We start from the raw sequence: 20383 nt of genomic DNA on the forward strand, positions 1-20383 counted from the left end.
GTGTGTATATATATATATATATATATATATATATATATATATATATATATATATATAGAAAGAGAGAAATATAAGAGAATTGTGATCCAGCAAAAAGATGAAAGTTCACCAGAATTATAAAATCTTCTTCTTTATTTATCCATTAAGTCATATGAAATATATATGAGGAACTTCAATCAATTGGTAACATTCCAGCAAGGGACTACATGTTTCAGCACTATGTGCCTTCTTTACGGTCCTCACAGTACAGACCAAAAGTTTGGACACACCTTCTCAATCAAAGCGTTTTCTTTATTTTCATGACTATGAAAATTGTAGATTCACTCTGAAGGCTTCAAAACTATGAATTAACACGTGTGGAATTATATAATTAACAAAAAAGTGTGAAACAACTGAAAATACTGTATGTCTTATATTCTAGGTTCTTCAAAGTAGCCACCTTTTGCTTTGATTTCTGCTTTGCACACTCTTGGCATTCTCTTGATGAGCTTCAAGAGGTAGTCACTGGAAATGGTTTCACTTCACAGGTGTGCCCTGTCAGGTTTAATAAGTGGGATTTCTTGCCTCATAAATGGGGTTGGGACCATCAGTTGTGTTGTGCAGAAGTCTGGTGGATACACAGCCGATAGTCCTACTGAATAGACTGTTAGAATTTGTATTATGGCAAGAAAAAAGCAGCTGAGTAAAGAAAAACGAGTGGCCATCATTACTTTAAGAAATGAAGGTTAGTCAGTCCGAAAAAGTGGGAAAACTTTGAAAGTGTCCCCAAGTGCATTGGCAAAAACCATCAAGCGCTACAAAGAAACTGGCTCACATGAGGACCGCCCCAGGAAAGGAAGACCAAGAGTCACCTCTGCTGCGGAGGATAAGTTCATCTGAGTCACCAGCCTCAGAAATCGCAGGTTAACAGCAGCTGAGAATAGAGACCAGGTCAATGCCACACAGAGTTCTAGCAGCAGACACATCTCTACAACAACTGTTAAGAGGAGACTTTGTGCAGCGGGCCTTCATGGTAAAATAGCTGCTAGGAAACCACTGCTAAGGACAGGCAACAAGCAGAAGAGACTTGTTTGGGCTAGAGAACACAAGGAATGGACATTAGACCAGTGGAAATCTGTGCTTTGGTCTGATGAGTCCAAATTTGAAATCTTTAGTTCCAACCACCATGTCTTTATGCGACGCAGAAAAGGTGAACGGATGGACTCTACATGCCTGGTTCCCACCGTGAAGCATGGAGGAGGAGGTGTGATGGTGCGGGGGTGCTTTGCTGGTGACACAGTTGGGAATTTATTCAAAATTGAAGGCATACTGAACCAGCATGGCTACCACAGCATCTTGCAGCAGCATGCTATTCCATCCGGTTTGTGTTTAGTTGGACCATCATTTATTTTTCAACAGGACAATGGCCTCAAACACACCTCCAGCCTGTGTAAGGGCTATTTGACCAAGAAGGAGAGTGATGGGGTGCTACGCCATATGACCTGGCCTCCACATTCACCAGACCTGAACCCAATCGAGATTGTTTGGGGTGAGCTGGACCGCAGAGTGAAGGCAAAAGGGCCAACAAGTGCTAAGCATCTCTGGGAACTCCTTCAAGACTGTTGAATTTTTCGGACTGACTAACCTTCATTTCTTAAAGTAATGATGGCCACTCGTTTTTCTTTACTCAGCTGCTTTTTTCTTGCCATAATACAAATTCTAACAGTCTATTCAGTAGGACTATCACCTGTGTATCCACCAGACTTCTGCACAACACAACTGATGGTCCCAACCTCATTTATAAGGCAAGAAATCCCACTTATTAAACCTGACAGGGCACACCTGTGAAGTGAAAACCATTTCTGGTGACTACCACTTGAAGCTCATCAAGAGAATGCCAAGAGTGTGTAAAGCAGTAATCAAAGCAAAAGGTGGCTACTTTGAAGAATCTAGAATATAAGACATTTTCAGTTGTTTCACACTTTAATTATATAATTCCACATGTGTTAATTCATTGTTTTGATGCCTTCAGAATGAATCTACAATTTTCATAGTCATGAAAATAAAGAAAACTCTTTGAATGAGAAGGTGTGTCCAAACTTTGGTCTGTACCGTATACATGTATACAGTATTACATATTTACAAATATATTACAGTTTTTTGTGTTCTAAAGTTGTATTCCAATAAAGAGATATTATGTTCTAATATCTTGATTATTGGATCATAGAAATGATTAAATGTTTGATGTTCACATTGTACTACAATAAATTTTTCACTTAAACATAAGCAATATATGTGGGAGTCGGAGTCGTGGAGTCGGAGTCGCAGGTTTGGCTTACCGACTCCACAGCCCTAGTCTCCGCAAGAGAAATTACATCAATAGAATATATTGAACGTTGTGAATCTACACTGTTCAGTGAACACATACGGATTTACCTGCGTTCAATAGACCAGCAGTGCTTTCAATGCAGGAAACATATGCGGTGTCCAAAGCGCTGCTAGTTCCAGATCGTGGTCACCCGGTCTAAATCTTCTTATATAAAAACCGTCCAGGACTTGTGTTTAGGGGGGGGGGGGGTGATCTTTTCAGATTTTGCATGTGATTTATTTGGAAAGATGTGGTTGTAACTATTTGAAAAATGTTTAATAAAAAGATTCTGAACTCAATGTCTCAGCCTTTATCTCCTGGTGTCTTCAGATCACACACCAAATATCTGCTGACAGATTCCCTTTAATAACACAGGCTATATACGAGTATTTGGGGTTGTTATTCTGCTGCAGAGTAAATTTGTATTCAGAGGCCTCCCTGATGGTATTTTATAATGGAAAAGTATCTTTCTGTATTTCTCAGTAATGAGGACGCATTAATCTTGCCAGTATCCTACATCATACTTCACTGTTTCCTGAAGTCACTCATTATTGCACCAATCTACTACCCTTTGGTGATCAAACTTTTTTCCGTTACAACCAAATATTTCACATTGTGACTTTTTTTTCCCCTATGTTTTTGTGCATAGTTTAACCTCAATTCCTTCATCTAAATCATTGATAAAAGATGTTGAACAGCCCAGGACAAATTAATTTGTTTTTATTTGTTCCAGAATTTCTTTGGAAAGCAACAATGTCTAGCTTTTGAGGCTCTTATGGTATACTTCACTTTGTCAGGCAGGTCCTATTCAAGTGATTTCTTGGTGTGGCAATAATCAGGCCTGTGTGTGGCAAGGGAATTTGGACACAGCTTCCCAAAAATGTGATAAACCAGTGTCAATTGATGTTTTAAGGAGGGTGGGGCCAATCACATTTTCACACAGGTTGGGATTTCGTCTTCACTTAATAAAGACCTTCATTTAAAAACTGCATTTTGTGTTTACTTGTGTTATATTTGTCTAACATTTAAATTTGTGTGATGATCTGAAACATTTAATGTGACAAACATGCAAAAGAATAGGAAATCACAAAGGGGGCAAACATTGTCACACAACTGTAGATGCACAAGCCTACATCCACATTAGATCTGTGGTTAGTTCTCAAGTTATTTGGAGAAATATTTCTTCAAAAAGTATGTCCAAGTATAATAAAACAGAATTGATATTGTGATGTTTTGAAGGCAAAAAAAATTGTCACACCAATCATTGATGCATTTCCTTTATGTTCACTTTGCTAATAGATACAAATAAGCTAACACTTCCATTTTGAAATGCATTCTTATTTGCAGTATTTTTCCACACCTGCCTAATTTTTGCACAGTACTGTATCATATATAGTACCACCTTTGACATGTCCATCCATACTAAAAAACTATATGATTATGTATACCTCACAATGAATGCTGTAAAAACAAAACTGAAACTGCCAGAATTACTATTTTCTTTCCTACCATTAAAAAAAAAAAAAAAAGACAAAAAAGCCCCCAAAGATGTCTATGGAAAAAAAATGTTATGGGTCTCAGAATACGGCATAAAAAAAAAAAAAAAAAAAAAAAAAAAAAAAAAAATTATCTACAAGAAGTAAAACATAATAAAGCCATACATTTAGTAAAGCTACTATGTCAATTTTAGTGAGTAGTAAGCAGTACTTGAAAATAACAAAAAACAGAAAATTGTTTTTTTCTTTCCACCTCCAAAAAGTGCGCCTGAAAAAAAAAAAAAAATACAAGTACCCCAAAATGGTGCCAATAAAATCTACAGATTGTTATACAAATTATCACAGCTTCATTGACAGGAAAATGTAATATGACAATGCAGTGTAATTCTTGCACAAAAGAAATAACATTTTATAAGTTTGGTATCGCCTTAATTGAGCTGACCCACAGAAGTTAGTTAACACTTTGTGCAGCAGTGTAAAACATAAAATATCATGGCAGAATTACACGCAGCATAGTGCTGGGATTCTCCAGTGCCAGAGGTGAAAGCGAGTGGTCACATTACTGAGGTTATGCAGTTTGCATACATCTGGTCACATGTCGACTAGACGTACACAGCCGCGCTTAAAGGGAATCTGTCACCTATTTTTTTGGCATATAAGCTGCGGCCACCGCCATCAGGGGCTTATCTACAGCATTCTGTAACGCTGTAGATAAGCCCCCGTTATACTGTAACCTGAAAGTTAAGAAAAATGAGTTAGATTATACTCACCCAGGGGCGGTCAGGGTCCGGTGCCTCCCATCTTCTAGCGATGACGTCCTCTTCTTCGCTTCCTGTTGCAGCTCCAGCGCAGGTGTACTGCTCTGCCCTGTTGAGGGCAGAGCAGAGTACTGCAATGCGTAGGACCAGGTCAGAGAGGTCCGGCGCCTGCGCACTGCAGTACTTTACACTGCCCTCAACAGGGCAGGGCAGTACTCCTGCGCCGCAACGGGAAGCAAAGAAGAGGACGTTATCGCTAGAAGATGGGAGGCACTGGACCGGACCGCGACACCCATCGGACACGGACCGCCCCTGGGCGAGTATAATCTAACTCGTTTTTCTTATCTTTCAGGTTACATCGGGGGCTTATCTACAGCATTACAGAATGCTGTAGATAAGCCCCTGATGGCGGTGCCGGCAGCTTATATGCCAAAAAATAGGTGACAGATTCCCCCTTAACCGGTTCCCGACCTGTGACACACCGTATGCGTCATGAAAGTCGGTGCCAATCCGACCTATGACGCATACCCTGTGGCATGAATTCAAAGCCCCCCTGCGGGTCGGGTGACCGGGGTCAATGAAAGGTCACCTGACCCGCAGATACAGGGGGCTTTGTAATTCACCACAGGGGGCGTGGCTTCGCCCCCACGTGGCTACGATCGCTCTGATTGGCTGTTAAAAGTGAAACAGCCAATCAGAGCGATAGTAATATTTCATCAATGAAAATTGATGAAATATTACAATCCAGCCATGGCCGATGCTGCAGTAGCATCGGACATGGCTGGAGACACCGATTTGACCCCCCCCACCGGCGATCGCCCCCCCCCCCGCAACTGAATGACAGCGGCGATCTGCCGCCGCTGTCATCATCTGCCCCCCTCCCATTCCCTCTGCTCCCCGCTAGCTTCCGATCCCCCCCTCACCTCCCCCGGCACCTTCCAAGTCCCCCCGTCGCTCCCGGTGTCCGGCGGCTCCGGTTCATGGGCGCCGCCATCTTAGAAAATGGCGGGCGCATGCGCAGTGCGCCCGCCCGAATCTGCCGGCTGCAGATTCTATTATTTCATTTTGATCACTCTCAGAGTGATCAAAATGAAATAAAAAGTAAATGAACCCCCCGATTATCACCCCCATAGGTAGGCAGAACTAATAAAATAAAGAAAATATTTTTTTTTTTTTTTTTTCCATCAGGGTTAGGGTTGGAGAGAGGGTTAGGGTTGGAAAGAGGGTTAGGGGTTGGAAAGAGGGTTAGGGGTTGGAAAGAGGGTTAGGGGTTGGAAAGAGGGTTAGGGGTTGGAAAGAGGGTTAGGGGTTGGAAAGAGGGTTAGGGGTTGGAAAGAGGGTTAGGGGTTGGAAAGAGGGTTGGAAAGAGGGTTAGGGGTTGGAAAGAGGGTTAGGGGTTGGAAAGAGGGTTGGAAAGAGGGTTAGGGGTTGGAAAGAGGGTTAGGGTTGGAAAGAGGGTTAGGGTTGGAAAGAGGGTTAGGGTTGGAAAGAGGGTTAGGGTTGGAAAGAGGGTTAGGGTTGGAAAGAGGGTTAGGGTTGGAAAGAGGGTTAGGGTTGGAAAGAGGGTTAGGGTTGGAAAGAGGGTTAGGGTTGGAAAGAGGGTTAGGGTTGGAAAGAGGGTTAGGGTTGGAAAGAGGGTTGGAAAGAGGGTTAGGGGTTGGAAAGAGGGTTGGAAAGAGGGTTAGGGGTTGGAAAGAGGGTTAGGGTTGGAAAGAGGGTTAGGGTTGGAAAGAGGGTTAGGGTTGGAAAGAGGGTTAGGGGTTGGAAAGAGGGTTAGGGGTTGGAAAGAGGGTTAGGGGTTGGAAAGAGGGTTAGGGGTTGGAAAGAGGGTTGGAAAGAGGGTTAGGGGTTGGAAAGAGGGTTGGAAAGAGGGTTAGGGGTTGGAAAGAGGGTTGGAAAGAGGGTTAGGGGTTGGAAAGAGGGTTGGAAAGAGGGTTAGGGGTTGGAAAGAGGGTTGGAAAGAGGGTTAGGGGTTGGAAAGAGGGTTGGAAAGAGGGTTAGGGGTTGGAAAGAGGGTTGGAAAGAGGGTTAGGGGTTGGAAAGAGGGTTGGAAAGAGGGTTAGGGGTTGGAAAGAGGGTTAGGGGTTGGAAAGAGGGTTAGGGGTTGGAAAGAGGGTTAGGGGTTGGAAAGAGGGTTAGGGGTTGGAAAGAGGGTTAGGGGTTGGAAAGAGGGTTAGGGGTTGGAAAGAGGGTTAGGGGTTGGAAAGAGGGTTAGGGGTTGGAAAGAGGGTTAGGGGTTGGAAAGAGGGTTAGGGGTTGGAAAGAGGGTTAGGGGTTGGAAAGAGGGTTAGGGGTTGGAAAGAGGGTTAGGGGTTGGAAAGAGGGTTAGGGGTTGGAAAGAGGGTTAGGGGTTGGAAAGAGGGTTAGGGGTTGGAAAGAGGGTTAGGGGTTGGAAAGAGGGTTAGGGGTTGGAAAGAGGGTTAGGGGTTGGAAAGAGGGTTAGGGGTTGGAAAGAGGGTTAGGGGTTGGAAAGAGGGTTAGGGGTTGGAAAGAGGGTTAGGGGTTGGAAAGAGGGTTAGGGGTTGGAAAGAGGGTTAGGGGTTGGAAAGAGGGTTAGGGGTTGGAAAGAGGGTTAGGGGTTGGAAAGAGGGTTAGGGGTTGGAAAGAGGGTTAGGGGTTGGAAAGAGGGTTAGGGGTTGGAAAGAGGGTTAGGGGTTGGAAAGAGGGTTAGGGGTTGGAAAGAGGGTTAGGGGTTGGAAAGAGGGTTAGGGGTTGGAAAGAGGGTTAGGGGTTGGAAAGAGGGTTAGGGGTTGGAAAGAGGGTTAGGGGTTGGAAAGAGGGTTAGGGGTTGGAAAGAGGGTTAGGGGTTGGAAAGAGGGTTAGGGGTTGGAAAGAGGGTTAGGGGTTGGAAAGAGGGTTAGGGGTTGGAAAGAGGGTTAGGGGTTGGAAAGAGGGTTAGGGGTTGGAAAGAGGGTTAGGGGTTGGAAAGAGGGTTAGGGGTTGGAAAGAGGGTTAGGGGTTGGAAAGAGGGTTAGGGGTTGGAAAGAGGGTTAGGGGTTGGAAAGAGGGTTAGGGGTTGGAAAGAGGGTTAGGGGTTGGAAAGAGGGTTAGGGGTTGGAAAGAGGGTTAGGGGTTGGAAAGAGGGTTAGGGGTTGGAAAGAGGGTTAGGGGTTGGAAAGAGGGTTAGGGGTTGGAAAGAGGGTTAGGGGTTGGAAAGAGGGTTAGGGGTTGGAAAGAGGGTTAGGGGTTGGAAAGAGGGTTAGGGGTTGGAAAGAGGGTTAGGGGTTGGAAAGAGGGTTAGGGGTTGGAAAGAGGGTTAGGGGTTGGAAAGAGGGTTAGGGGTTGGAAAGAGGGTTAGGGGTTGGAAAGAGGGTTAGGGGTTGGAAAGAGGGTTAGGGGTTGGAAAGAGGGTTAGGGGTTGGAAAGAGGGTTAGGGGTTGGAAAGAGGGTTAGGGGTTGGAAAGAGGGTTAGGGTTGGAAAGAGGGTTAGGGTTGGAAAGAGGGTTAGGGTTGGAAAGAGGGTTAGGGTTGGAAAGAGGGTTAGGGTTGGAAAGAGGGTTAGGGTTGGAAAGAGGGTTAGGGTTGGAAAGAGGGTTAGGGTTGGAAAGAGGGTTAGGGTTGGAAAGAGGGTTAGGGTTGGAAAGAGGGTTAGGGTTGGAAAGAGGGTTAGGGTTGGAAAGAGGGTTAGGGTTGGAAAGAGGGTTAGGGTTGGAAAGAGGGTTAGGGGTTGGAAAGAGGGTTAGGGGTTGGAAAGAGGGTTAGGGGTTGGAAAGAGGGTTAGGGGTTGGAAAGAGGGTTAGGGGTTGGAAAGAGGGTTAGGGGTTGGAAAGAGGGTTAGGGGTTGGAAAGAGGGTTAGGGGTTGGAAAGAGGGTTAGGGTTGGAAAGAGGGTTAGGGTTGGAAAGAGGGTTAGGGTTGGAAAGAGGGTTAGGGTTGGAAAGAGGGTTAGGGTTGGAAAGAGGGTTAGGGTTGGAAAGAGGGTTAGGGTTGGAAAGAGGGTTAGGGTTGGAAAGAGGGTTAGGGTTGGAAAGAGGGTTAGGGTTGGAAAGAGGGTTAGGGTTGGAAAGAGGGTTAGGGTTGGAAAGAGGGTTAGGGTTGGAAAGAGGGTTAGGGTTGGAAAGAGGGTTAGGGTTGGAAAGAGGGTTAGGGTTGGAAAGAGGGTTAGGGTTGGAAAGAGGGTTAGGGTTGGAAAGAGGGTTAGGGTTGGAAAGAGGGTTAGGGTTGGAAAGAGGGTTAGGGTTGGAAAGAGGGTTAGGGTTGGAAAGAGGGTTAGGGTTGGAAAGAGGGTTAGGGTTGGAAAGAGGGTTAGGGTTGGAAAGAGGGTTAGAATTAGGGTTAGGCTTGTGGTTAGTGTTATGGTTAGTGTTGGGGTTAGGGGTGTGTTGGGGTTAGGGTTGGGATTAGGGTTAGGGATGTGTTGGGGTTAGGGTTGTGGTTAGGGGTGTGTTGGGGTTAGGGTTGGAGTTAGAATTGAGGGGTTTCCACTGTTTAGCCACATCAGGGGGTCTCCAAACGCGACATGGTGCAACCTTTGATTACAGCCAATTTTGCGTTCAAAAAGTCAAATGGTGCTCACTCCCTTCCAAGCCCCGACGTGTGCCCAAACAGTGGTTTACCCCCACATATGGGGTATCAGCGTACTCAGGAAAAATTGCACAACAACTTTTGGGGTCTAATTTCTCCTGTTACCCTTGGGAAAATAAAAAATTGGGGGCTAGAAAATTATTTTTGTGGAAAAAAATGTTTTTTTCATTTTCATGTCTCTGCATTATAAACTTCTGTGAAGCACTTGGGGGTTGAAAGTGCTCACCATACATCTACATAAGTTCCTTGGAAGGTCTAGTTTCCAAAATGGGGTCACTTGTGGGGGGTTTCCACTGTTTAGGCACATCAGGGGCTCTGCAAACGTAATGACGACTGCAGACTATTCCATCAAAGTCTGCATTTCAAAACGTCACTACTTCCATTCCGAGCCCTGACGTGTGCCCAAACAATGGTTCCCCCACACATATGGGGTATCAGCGTACTCAGGACAAACTGGACAACAACTTTTGGGGTCCAATTTATCCTGTTACCCTTGTGAAAAAAAAAATTGCGGGCTAAAAATCATTTTTTTTGAGGGAAAAAAATGATTTTTTATTTTCACGGCTCTGCGTTACAAACTTCTGTAAAGCACTTGGGGGTTCAAGGTGCTCACCATACATCTAGATAAGTTCCTTGGGGGGTCTAGTTTCCAAAATGGGGTCACTTGTGGGAGGTTTCTACTGTTTAGGCACACAGGGGCTCAGCAAATGTAACATGATGCCCCCAGACCATTCCATCAAAGTCAGCATTTCAAAATGTCACTACTTCCCTGCTGAGACCCAACGTGTGCCCAAACAGTGGTTTCCCCCCACATATGGGGTACCAGCATACTCAGGACAAACTGGACAACAACTTTTGGGGTCGAATTTCTCCTGTGACCCTTGTGAAAATAAAAAATTGCGAGCTAAAAATTCATTTTTTGAGGAAAAAAAAAGATTTTTTATTTTCATGGCTCTGCGTTACAATCTTCTGTGAAGCACTTCGGGGTTCAAGGTGCTCACCACACATCTAGGCAAGTTCCTTATGGGGTCTAGTTTCCAAAATGGGGTCACTTGTGGGGGGTTTCCACAGTTTAGGAACATCAAGGGCTCTGCAAATGTAACATGATGCCCGCAGACCATTCCATCAAAGTCAGCATACCAAAACGTCACTACTTCCCTTCCGAGCCCTGACGTGTGCCCATACAGTGGTCATCCCCCACATATGGGGTATCAGCGTACTCAGGACAAACTAGACAACAACTTTTGGGGTCCAATTTATCCTGTTACCCATGTGAAAAAAAAAATTGCGGGCTAAAAATCATTTTTTTTGAGGGAAAAAAAATGATTTTTTTATTTTCACGGCTCTGCATTACAATGTTCTGTGAAGCACTTGGGGGTTCAAGGTGCTCACCACACATCTAGATAAGTTCCTTGGGGGGGTCTTGTTTCCAAAATGGGGTCCCTTGTGGGGGGTTTCTACTGTTTAGGCACACAGGGGCTCAGCAAATGTAACATGATGCCCGCAGACTATTCCATCAAAGTCAGCATTTCAAAATGTCACTACTTCCCTTCCGAGCCCCGACGTGTGCCCAAACAGTGGTCTCCCCCCACATATGGGGTACCAGCGTACTCAGGACAAACTGGAAAACAACTTTTGGGGTCCAATTTATCCTGGTACCCTTGTGAAAATAAAAAATTGCAGACTAAAAAATTTTTTTTTTAGGAAAAAAAAAAAGATTTTTTATTTTCACTGCTCTGCATTATAAACTTCTGTGAATCACCTGGGGGTTCAAAGTGCTCACTATGCATCTAGATAAGTTCCTTAGGGGGTCTAGTTTCCAAAATGGGGTCATTTGTGGGGGAACTCCAAAGTTTAGGCACACAGGGGATCTCCAAACACGACATGGTGTCCGCTAACGATTGGAGCCAATTTTCATTTCAAAAAGTCAAATGGCGCTCATTCCCTTCTGCGCCCTGCCGTGCACCCAAACAGTGCCCCCCCCCACATATGGGGTACCAGCGTACTCAGGACAATCTGGACAACAACTTTTGTGGTCCAATTTCTCCTGTTACCCTTGTGAAAATAAAAAATAGCGTGCTAAAAAATCATTTTTGAGGAAAAAAAAATGATTTTTTATTTTCACTCCTCTATGTTATAAACTTTTGTGAGGCACTTGGGGGTTCAAAGTGCTCACTACACATCTAGATAAGTTCCTTAAGGGGTCTAGTTACCAAAATGGTGTCACTTGTGGGGGAGCTCCAATGTTTAGGCACACAGGGGCTCTCCAAACGCGACATGGTGTCCGATAACGATTGGAGCTAATTTTCCATTCAAAAAGTCAAATGGCGCTCCTTCCCTTCCGGGCCCTGCCCTGCACCCAAACAGTGGTTTATGACCACATATGAGGTATTGGTGTGCTCAGGAGAAATTGCCCAACAAATTTTAGGATCCATTTTATCCTGTTGCCCATGTGAAAATGAAAAAACTGAGGCTAAAAGATAATTTTTGTGAAAAAAAAGTACTTTTTTTTTTTTTACAGATCAATTTGAGAAGCACCTGGGGGTTCAAAGTGATCACTATGCATCTAGATAAGTTCCTTGGGGGATCTAGTTTCCAAAATGGGGCCACTTGTGGGGGAGCTCCAGTGTTTAGGCACACAGCGACTCTCCAAACGCGACATGGCAAGCGCTAAATATTCCAGCATATTTTCCATTCAAAAAGTCAAATGGTGCTCCTTCCCTTCTGAGCCCTGCCGTACGCCCAAACAGTGGTTTATGACCACATATGAGGTATCGGTGTACTCAGGGGAAATTGCCCAACAAATTTTAGGATCCATTTTATCCTGTTGCCCATGTGAAAATGAAAAAATTGATGCTGAAAGGAAATTTGTGTTGGAAAAATGAAAATGTCCATTTTTTCCTTCCACATTGCCTTAGCTGTTGTGAAACACCTGAAGGGTTAATAATCTTCTTGAATGTGGTTTTGAGTAGCTTGAGGGGTGCAGTTTTTAGAATGGTGTCACTTTTGGGTATTTTCTGCCATATAGACCCCTCAAAGTGACTTCAAATGTGAGGTGGTCCCTAAAAAAAATGGTTTTGTAAATTTTGTTGTAAAAATGAGAAATCGCTGGTCAACTTTTAACCCTTATAACTTCCTAACAAAAAAATATTTTGCTTCCAAAATTGTGCTGATGTAAAGTAGACATGTGGGAAATGTTATTTAGTAACTATTTTGTGTCACATAACTCTCTAGTTTAACAGAATAAAAATTCAAAATTTGAAAATTGCGAAATTTTCAAAATTTTCGCCAAATTTCTGATTTTTTCACAAATAAACGCAAAAATTATCGACCTAAATTTACCACTAACATGAAGCCCAATATGTCACGAAAAAACAATCTCAGAATCGCTAGGATGCGTTGAAGCGTTCCAGAGTTATTACCTCATAAAGGGACACTGGTCAGAATTGCAAAAAATGGCCAGGTCATTAAGGTCAAAATAGGCTGGGTCATGAAGGGGTTAATAGAAGTGAACAAGGCAGCAAACGTCTAGTCAGCACGTAACCGCATGTACACGAATCGCACAATTGCAATCACAGGACTGCCCTCTCTTGCAGCCAGCAGCAGAGAATCCTGTCAGTGTGCAGCATGACGATTCAAGAGTCGCACACGGAGTGACTGCACACTTCCACCCCTAGCTTAGACAACGCCTTTATTTCTCTCCTCCCTTTACAATGTTCTCACAAACTGCAGTGTTTTTAACCATTTCACACTATTGCACATTCCATTAGAGGAAGCAAAATTATTAAACATATGAAAGAGGTTGTTCCAAGTTCCTAAGTCATTCTCTAACGGTAAACTCCCTAGGGACACCTCACCGATCAAGAGAAGATCGAGAATATGCACCGTCTGATCCATTCATTCTCTATAAGACTATGTTCACACATTGTATTTTTGCAGCCTTTTTCTATGCAAATTTTCAGTTGCGTTTCACATTACCAGCAAAGTCTATGAAGTTTAAGAAATATCATGCACACCACTCCCCCCCCCGGCTGTTTTGTCAAAGAGCTGCGTTTTTGCAGAAAGGAGCCAGTCATTTCTTTCAGCGTTTTTGCAGCATTTTTTCACCCATTGAAAGCAATGAGTAAGTGCGAAAATATAGGTATCAGGTTTTGTTGTGTTTTTGGTACCAACACCTGATGAAGTTGAATCAGATTATTGAATGCACTAAACTTTATCAGCATGTACAAGACCTACAACATGATACACAACTAAAATTTGTTTAAAATACATATTCATTGATTCAATTAAAAAGCATGATTATATAAAATCCCTCGTCAAAGCTCAGGCGAAACGCGCATCGGGCAGGTGTGGGCTGCTGCGGGGTCTCTCACTGGTCAGAATACTGCTTCAATCCTCTTATGGGCATTTTCCTACACATTGGCACTTTATATGAAATAGATTTTTGCACTTTATTGTCCTTTGTCACTTGACTATTACTATTGGGTCTGTACTTATTACACCTTAATATATATTTGCTCCTTGTGTATTTGAGGATATTTACTTACCTGGTTTTTATTTTTATGCAGTACTGTCCTGATATTTGTGTATACTCATATATAACTTTGCACCTCATGCCATGTTATTCTAATTTTATATATGGCAATATTTCACCGTTTTGGTGCTTTATATATACACATGTACCCCGTACTACCCAGCTTAATTTTCTCCACTTATTGATTTTTGTCCTTCCCCTGTTTTGTATTTATTATGTATAATCATACTTTTTAATTGAATCAATATGTATTTTATACACAAATTTTAGTTGTGTATCATGTTGTAGGTGCTATATCCAGTGGATACACAACTTTTTCATGCTGGTTTTCTCTTCGTGTATACAGCATGTACAAGAGACAAATGTACCCTGACAAAAACACACACAAAAAAACGCACTCCTGGATACCTAACGTTTACATTAGAAACCGGCGTCCTGTGTTGCTGGTCCTGATTGCTGGGGCTGCCTATGTGACAGCTCACCAGCGATCAGCCTAACGATGTCCCAGCGATCCTATCCATGTCGGATCGTTGGTGGGATCGCTGGGACATCGTTATGTGTGAAGGGGGCTTAACTCTTTTTTCTTATCTTTCAGGTTACGTCAGGGGCTTATCTACAGCATTACAGAATGCTGTAGATAAGCCCCTGATGGCGGTGTCGGCAGCTGATAGTCCAAAAATGAGGTGACAGATTCTCTTTAAATACTTTCTAGCACCCTTTCTGTGCCACATTAGGTGCGTGCTACTACATTGCAAGTTTTTTTTGTTAAAAAAAAAAAGAAAAAAAAAGGTACCTCCACAGATATCCCTCGACCGCTCTGTCCCATAGTGACTGTACCGATCTTGATAAGGAAATCACAATACTGGTACCGAGTGCCACGTGTCTCTATCTTGTTGGCCTTTGCATTTTGGAAGAATCCTTTTAGCTTTATCATCAGTACATCCAGGTTCTGGTCGGCAACTAAGCAGGGACCATTCTCAAACAGAGCAAAGGTGCTGAGAGGGTGTTCGGAGCAATGCATGATGTAAAGAAGTTTTCCAGACTGACCTAGATCATATCAATACACAGGAAGAAAATAGAAGTTACTAACAATATTAGAAGCCTTTGGAAAGGTCATCAATACAAGATTGTTAGGGGTCCTACACCCCCATCGCTCAGCTGAAAACAGCTCTAGAGGCCGCTGGATGAGAATACGTTCAATGGAGTTGCTGAGCACAGTTCTATCAATGTGAAGCGGTTGCTTAAAATCTAAAGCACTCACAGTGTATAAAGTCACATAAACAGTAGCAGACATTACTGTAAGAGGCACCAGCCTAGGATAAGGGGGAGTATATGCAATTTTTATTTTACAATGGACACGCTTACATTTAATAAGGGCTGATGCAACAGTCCATACATTTCTGACAGAGGCTGCTGGTGATATTCTCATCTAGGTACTGTATTCCAATGACCCCAAACTAAAGGCCCTCTTTAATATCATTTAAGTGCTACATTGCAAAATCCCAGTATACCTTAACTTTTACATAGGCTGGATGTAAGCAATCTATGGAGCAGACTGCTGTAAATTGTTTCATGGCCACTGCAGAGTTCTGCAATTTGTCCTTCACTCAAGTGAACAAATGATAAATGGCAGTGGCCACTACTCAATGTTCACAGCTGTGTCAGGTGTGGAAACCCTCCAATTTCCTATTGATTAACTATCTGCATGACAGGTCATCAGTATGCAAGTCTAGGACAACACTGTAACTCGACTTAAGTGCCAGCATCAAGCACACAGAATATGCAATGCTTGCCAGCAAGTCTATGCCATCGCAGAGAAAGCTCCCATAGCAATATGCAGTTTTTGACAGTTTTATCCCCTCTAATGCCCCTTTAGCTATGTTCATGCATTTTTGGATTTGATGAGTATTTATATAAAACTCTGACTTAAACTACCAATTGCCAGTCTGGGGCTTTTACTAATTATCATCTATGGACAAAAGAGGTCCCAAATTGCCCCTAAAGGCCTGGATTGTTTAGATCTGTATTGTGGGATCCCACAACCTTTCTCCAATGTCATAAGGCCTGAGATCAGACTCTTTCACAAGACCTCACCCTTTGCACTAACCCAGCGCTGCCATGTAACGAACAGTAACACCATTGGAGTAGTCACCATTCAGTAACCGAAATTTAAGTACACAGCGTAGAGATAGGTTAGTGCAAAGAGTAAAATCTCGCCCTTTCACATAGAGAGAAAGGCGCAGAAAGCTGCAAGATCCCTCTCTGCATGCTTAGATTCCACCACCCGGAAGTTTGGACCTGACTTTTGCTAGAAAGTCGGGTCCTTTAGGGGGCATTAGTTAGCCTTGGGACCTATTTTTTTTGTCCTCATTCTCGGGTCTTCTACCAGAGACCTGGGAGTTTGAGGGTTCTGCGCAGGATTTTAGTTGTTCCCAGGAATGCGCTTTTCTAGGCAGACAGTACGTATAAAATATATTATATATATATCTGGGGCAGACCACTTTTCTTGAATAAAAAACGCAGCCTCAGACTGATAATTAACTATTAAAGGGGTTTTCTATGGGTCCAGCTCTGAGACTCTACTGCTGCTCCAGGTGTCTCATCATTGTTTGCATTGCTGAAGTCAAATGGACCCTGCTGTAGCCAATAAACTCAACAGCTCTGACCGAATAAACAGCATATGCCACCCCGAGCTCACTGCTTGGCTGCATCATTAGTGACATGTCAGCATTGAAAACAATAACGCAGTCAAATGGAACGAGATCAGGCCACAGATTGCACAGATGTGCTGCAGAGCCAGCTGTCAAAGTGCCGTGCTTACAGCTGCCGCTCAGTGTAGTGAGTAATGACTAATCACTCCATGTGCCGTCCCCATGACGGAAAGCTAGCGGCTTCTGAGAGGATAGAAGTTAGCTTCCTCTCGGTAGCTGCCCTTCTAGTATGGCGGCCAGGCTGTATTATACTTACCGCTTAGGCTAGTTTCACACTAGCGTTTCTCAGAGATGTGCAGGGCTGCGGACATCCTCTGCGTAGCTCCGCCCATTGCCACACCTCCTTCGGTCTGCCCCGCCTGTCGGCATGCGGCCTGCGTACCTATCTTCAACATTAGGTACGCAGGCCGTGCGGATGTATCCGCATGCGTCGTTTTGAACACAACGAGTAGGATTTTCACCGCATTGTCAAAACCAGGGCTGTGGAGTCGGAGTCGTGGAGTCAATGCTCATTTTGGTGGAGTCGGAATAAAATGGACCGACTGCTAAAATATATAATAAATTGGGTACAGTAGTTCAATGCAGAATGCGCTGAATATTTTTTCATAGGAATTTGGGAAAGTTATGAAATGTCCTATAAATGGCTGTTCTATTCCTGATCTAAGGCTACATTCACACACAACGTTTTTCCTGCGTTTATGTTTTTCAGTTGCAAAAGCAGATCAGCTTTTTAAGAAACGACATCACCTGAAAGGTTTTTGAGCTCATAGATAATGTTTTCAATAGCAAGAGCAGATTAGAAATCTGCTCTATATATCCATATCTGTCTATCATATCTGTACCAAAAAGAATGAAAGCCGGATAGCACACAGACTAACACTCCTTTATTTTAGCACCAGTCAGGTACACCTCATAGCTGCCCAAAAGTACGCCCAGGACAGGCATTGCTCGTCTTCAGTAACACATCAACATCAATTGATAGTTGGAATAGACTGCATTCACCACATCTTCTTAAGGTGCAGGCTTTATTTTCAAGTGTAGGGGTGTCCAGTATGAGGTTCTGCAGCAGCTGAGGTGTGCAGTATGAAGTTCTGAACAGTATGAGGTTCTGCTCCCCCCCCCAGGTTTGATCCTGGCTACACCCATAGTGTGAATGTAGCCTGAGGATCTAGGCTTTATCTTAGCCGAGATAAGTCATAGTGTGTGAGTATATATATATATTACACACAGTAACAACAGGCAACAAGCAGAAGAGACTTGTTTGGGCTAAAGAACACAAGGAATGGACATTAGACCAGTAGAAATCTGTGCTTTGGTCTGATGAGTCCAAATTTGAGATCTTTGGTTCCAACCACCATGTCTTTGTGCGACGCAGAAAAGGTGAACAGATGGACTCTACATGCCTGGTTCTCACCGTGAAGCATGGAGAAGGTGGTGAGATGGCGTGGGGGTGCTTTGCTGGTGACACTGTTGGGGATTTATTCAAAATTGAAGGCATACTGAACTAGCATGGCTACCACAGCATCTTGCAGCGGCATGCTATTCCATCCGGTTTGTGTTTAGTTGAACCATCATTTATTTTTCAACAGGACAATGACCCCAAACACACCTCCAGCCTGTGTAAGGGCTATTTGACCAAGAAGGAGAGTGATGGGGTGCTACGCCAGATGACCTGGCCTCCACAGACACCAGACCTGAACCCAATCGAGATGGTTTGGGGTGAGCTGGACCGCAGAGTGAAGGCAAAAAGGCCAACAAGTGCTAAGCATCTCTGGGAACTCCTTCAAGACTGTTGCAAGCCCATTTCCAGTGACTACCTCTTGAAGCTCATCAAGAGAATGCCAAGAGTGTGCAAAGCAGTAATCAAAGCAAAGGGTGGCTACTTTGAAGGACCTAGAATATAAGACATATTTTCTGTTGTGTCACACTTTTTTGTTAATTATATAATTCCACATGTGTTAATTCATTGTTTTGATGCCTTCAGAGTGAATCTACAATTTTCATAGTCATGAAAATAAAGAAAACTTTTTGAATGAGAAGGTGTGTCCAAACTTTGGTCTGTACTGTATATATGTAATCGATATTATACAGTGTATTACATATTTACAATTTATTAGTTTGTGTTCTAAAGCTGTATTCCAATAAATAGATATTATGTTCTATCTAAATATCTTGATTATTGGATCGTAGAAATGATTAAATGTCTGATGTTCACATTGTACTACAACAAATTTTTCACTTAAATATAAGCAATATATGTGGGAGTCGGAGTCGTGGAGTTGGTGTAAGGGAAATTGAGGAGTCGGAGTCGCAGGTCTGGCTTACCGACTCCACAGCCCTGGTCAAAACGACGCATGCGGACACATCTGCATACATCCGCACGGCCTGCGTACCTAATGTTAAAGAAAGGTACGCAGACCGCATGTGGCCGTAGGCGGAGCAGATCGGAGGAGGTACGGCAATGGGCGGAGCTACACGGACGACATCCGCAGCCCTGCGCATCTCTGAGACATGCTAGTGTGAAACTAGTCTCACCTGCAGGTAGTGTTTTGTGAGATGACTTTTTTTTTTTTTTTTTTTTTTTTTAAATTGCTCAGAAAAAGCTGGACTCTTCCTTTTCCTTTCTATGGGAAAATGACATTGCTGTTCATACGTTCTGGCTTTTGAGTGATTTTTTTAATAGCTTCACGTCTTCAAAAACATCAAGTACTTAAAAGAAGCAGCCTGACGATTCTTCAGAGGTTTTCTGCTATGAAGCCGCTCCATACTTTATAACAGAAGGCAATGGGAAGGATAAAAGAAAATAAAAAACGCCGTATAGCTGAGCATTTTGTAAGCGCTTTCACCTTTAAAGTAAAACAGTGGCGTTCAAGTCACTTCTACTACACCATTAGGCCGGGGCTATGTGTCCACTACTTTAGAGCTGTAGGTACAATGGCCAAGATGCCCCCCACTCACACAGCGGTCGTGGTCTGTGGTCGGTGCAGTGTCTGTGCGACAGGCCCAGCATGGCCGGGGGGCATATACCAGTCGTGGTCTGTGGTCGGTGCAGTGTCAGTGTTTCAGGTTCAGTATGGCCGGAGGCACACGCCGGTCATGGTACCCGTGTGACAGGCTTAGCATGGCTGGGGGCACCCACTGGTTGCGGTGTGTGGCCGATGCAGTGTCCATGTGACAGGCTTAGCATGGCCGGGGGCATATACCGGTAATGGTCTGTGGCCGGTGCCGTGTCCGTGTGACAGGCTCAGTATGGCCGGGGACAAACACCGGTCGTGGTCTGTGGCCGATGCGGTGTCCGTGTGACAGGCTCAGTATGGCCGGGGTCACATACCGTTTGTGGTGCGTGGCTGATGCGGTGTCAGTGTTTCAGGCTTAGCATGGCACGGAGCACACACCGGTCACGGTGCCCGTGTAACAGGCTCAGCATGGCCGGGGCCACACACTAGTCGCGGTCTGTGGCAGATGCAGTGTTTGTGTAGGGCAGGTTCAGCATTTCCGGGGGCACGCACTGGTCCTGGTGTCCGTGTGACAGGCTTGGCGTGGTCGGGGGGGGGAGCACACACTGGTCGCGGCATCCGCGTGACAGGCTCGGCATGGTTGGGGGGGGGGGGGGGGGGGGGGGGCACACACCGGTTGCGGCGTCCACGTGACAGGCTTGACATGGCCAGGGGGCACACACTGGTCGAGGTGTCCGTGTGACAGGCTCGGCATGGCCGGGGGGGCACACACTGGTCGAGGTGTCCGTGTGACAGGCTCGGCATGGCCGGGGGGGCACACACTGGTCGCGGTGTCCGTGTGACAGGCTCGTCACGGGCACACACATACCCACTATACCTGTGCTCCCCACAGTGGTCCCTGCGGTGTGGTAGGTCTCACAGTCCACGAAGAACGTCCCTTGCTTCTCCGCTCCCAGTTGCTCCAGTTTGCGGGTGAGGATTTCCACAGTCTGCTGAACACTTTTCCCTTCTGCTAATGGAACCTGTGCGACACTAAACGCGAACAGAAGCGGCATTA

General features: G+C 44.4%; 1 protein-coding gene across 4 annotated transcripts in view; it reads right to left on the reverse strand.

Moving 5' to 3' along the window:
* MED20 (mediator complex subunit 20) overlaps positions 1-20383 on the reverse strand; it is a 47692-nt gene that overhangs the window by 27071 nt on the left and 238 nt on the right. For 2 of the 4 annotated variants that reach the window (XM_073542510.1, XM_073542508.1), the window contains exons 2-3: positions 20195-20358; positions 14452-14705 (exon numbers count right to left, since the gene is read on the reverse strand). In XM_073542510.1, coding sequence (XP_073398611.1) covers positions 14452-14705; positions 20195-20358 — 418 coding nt within the window. The remainder of the gene's footprint in view (positions 1-14451; positions 14706-20194; positions 20359-20383) is intronic. The other 2 variants (XM_073542511.1, XM_073542509.1) reach the window with 1 other exon arrangement.

Source organism: Dendrobates tinctorius, unplaced genomic scaffold (assembly GCF_039654945.1).
Source record: "Dendrobates tinctorius isolate UK_male_01 unplaced genomic scaffold, ASM3965494v1 ptg000127l, whole genome shotgun sequence".
NCBI classification, from domain to species: Eukaryota; Metazoa; Chordata; class Amphibia; order Anura; family Dendrobatidae; genus Dendrobates; species Dendrobates tinctorius.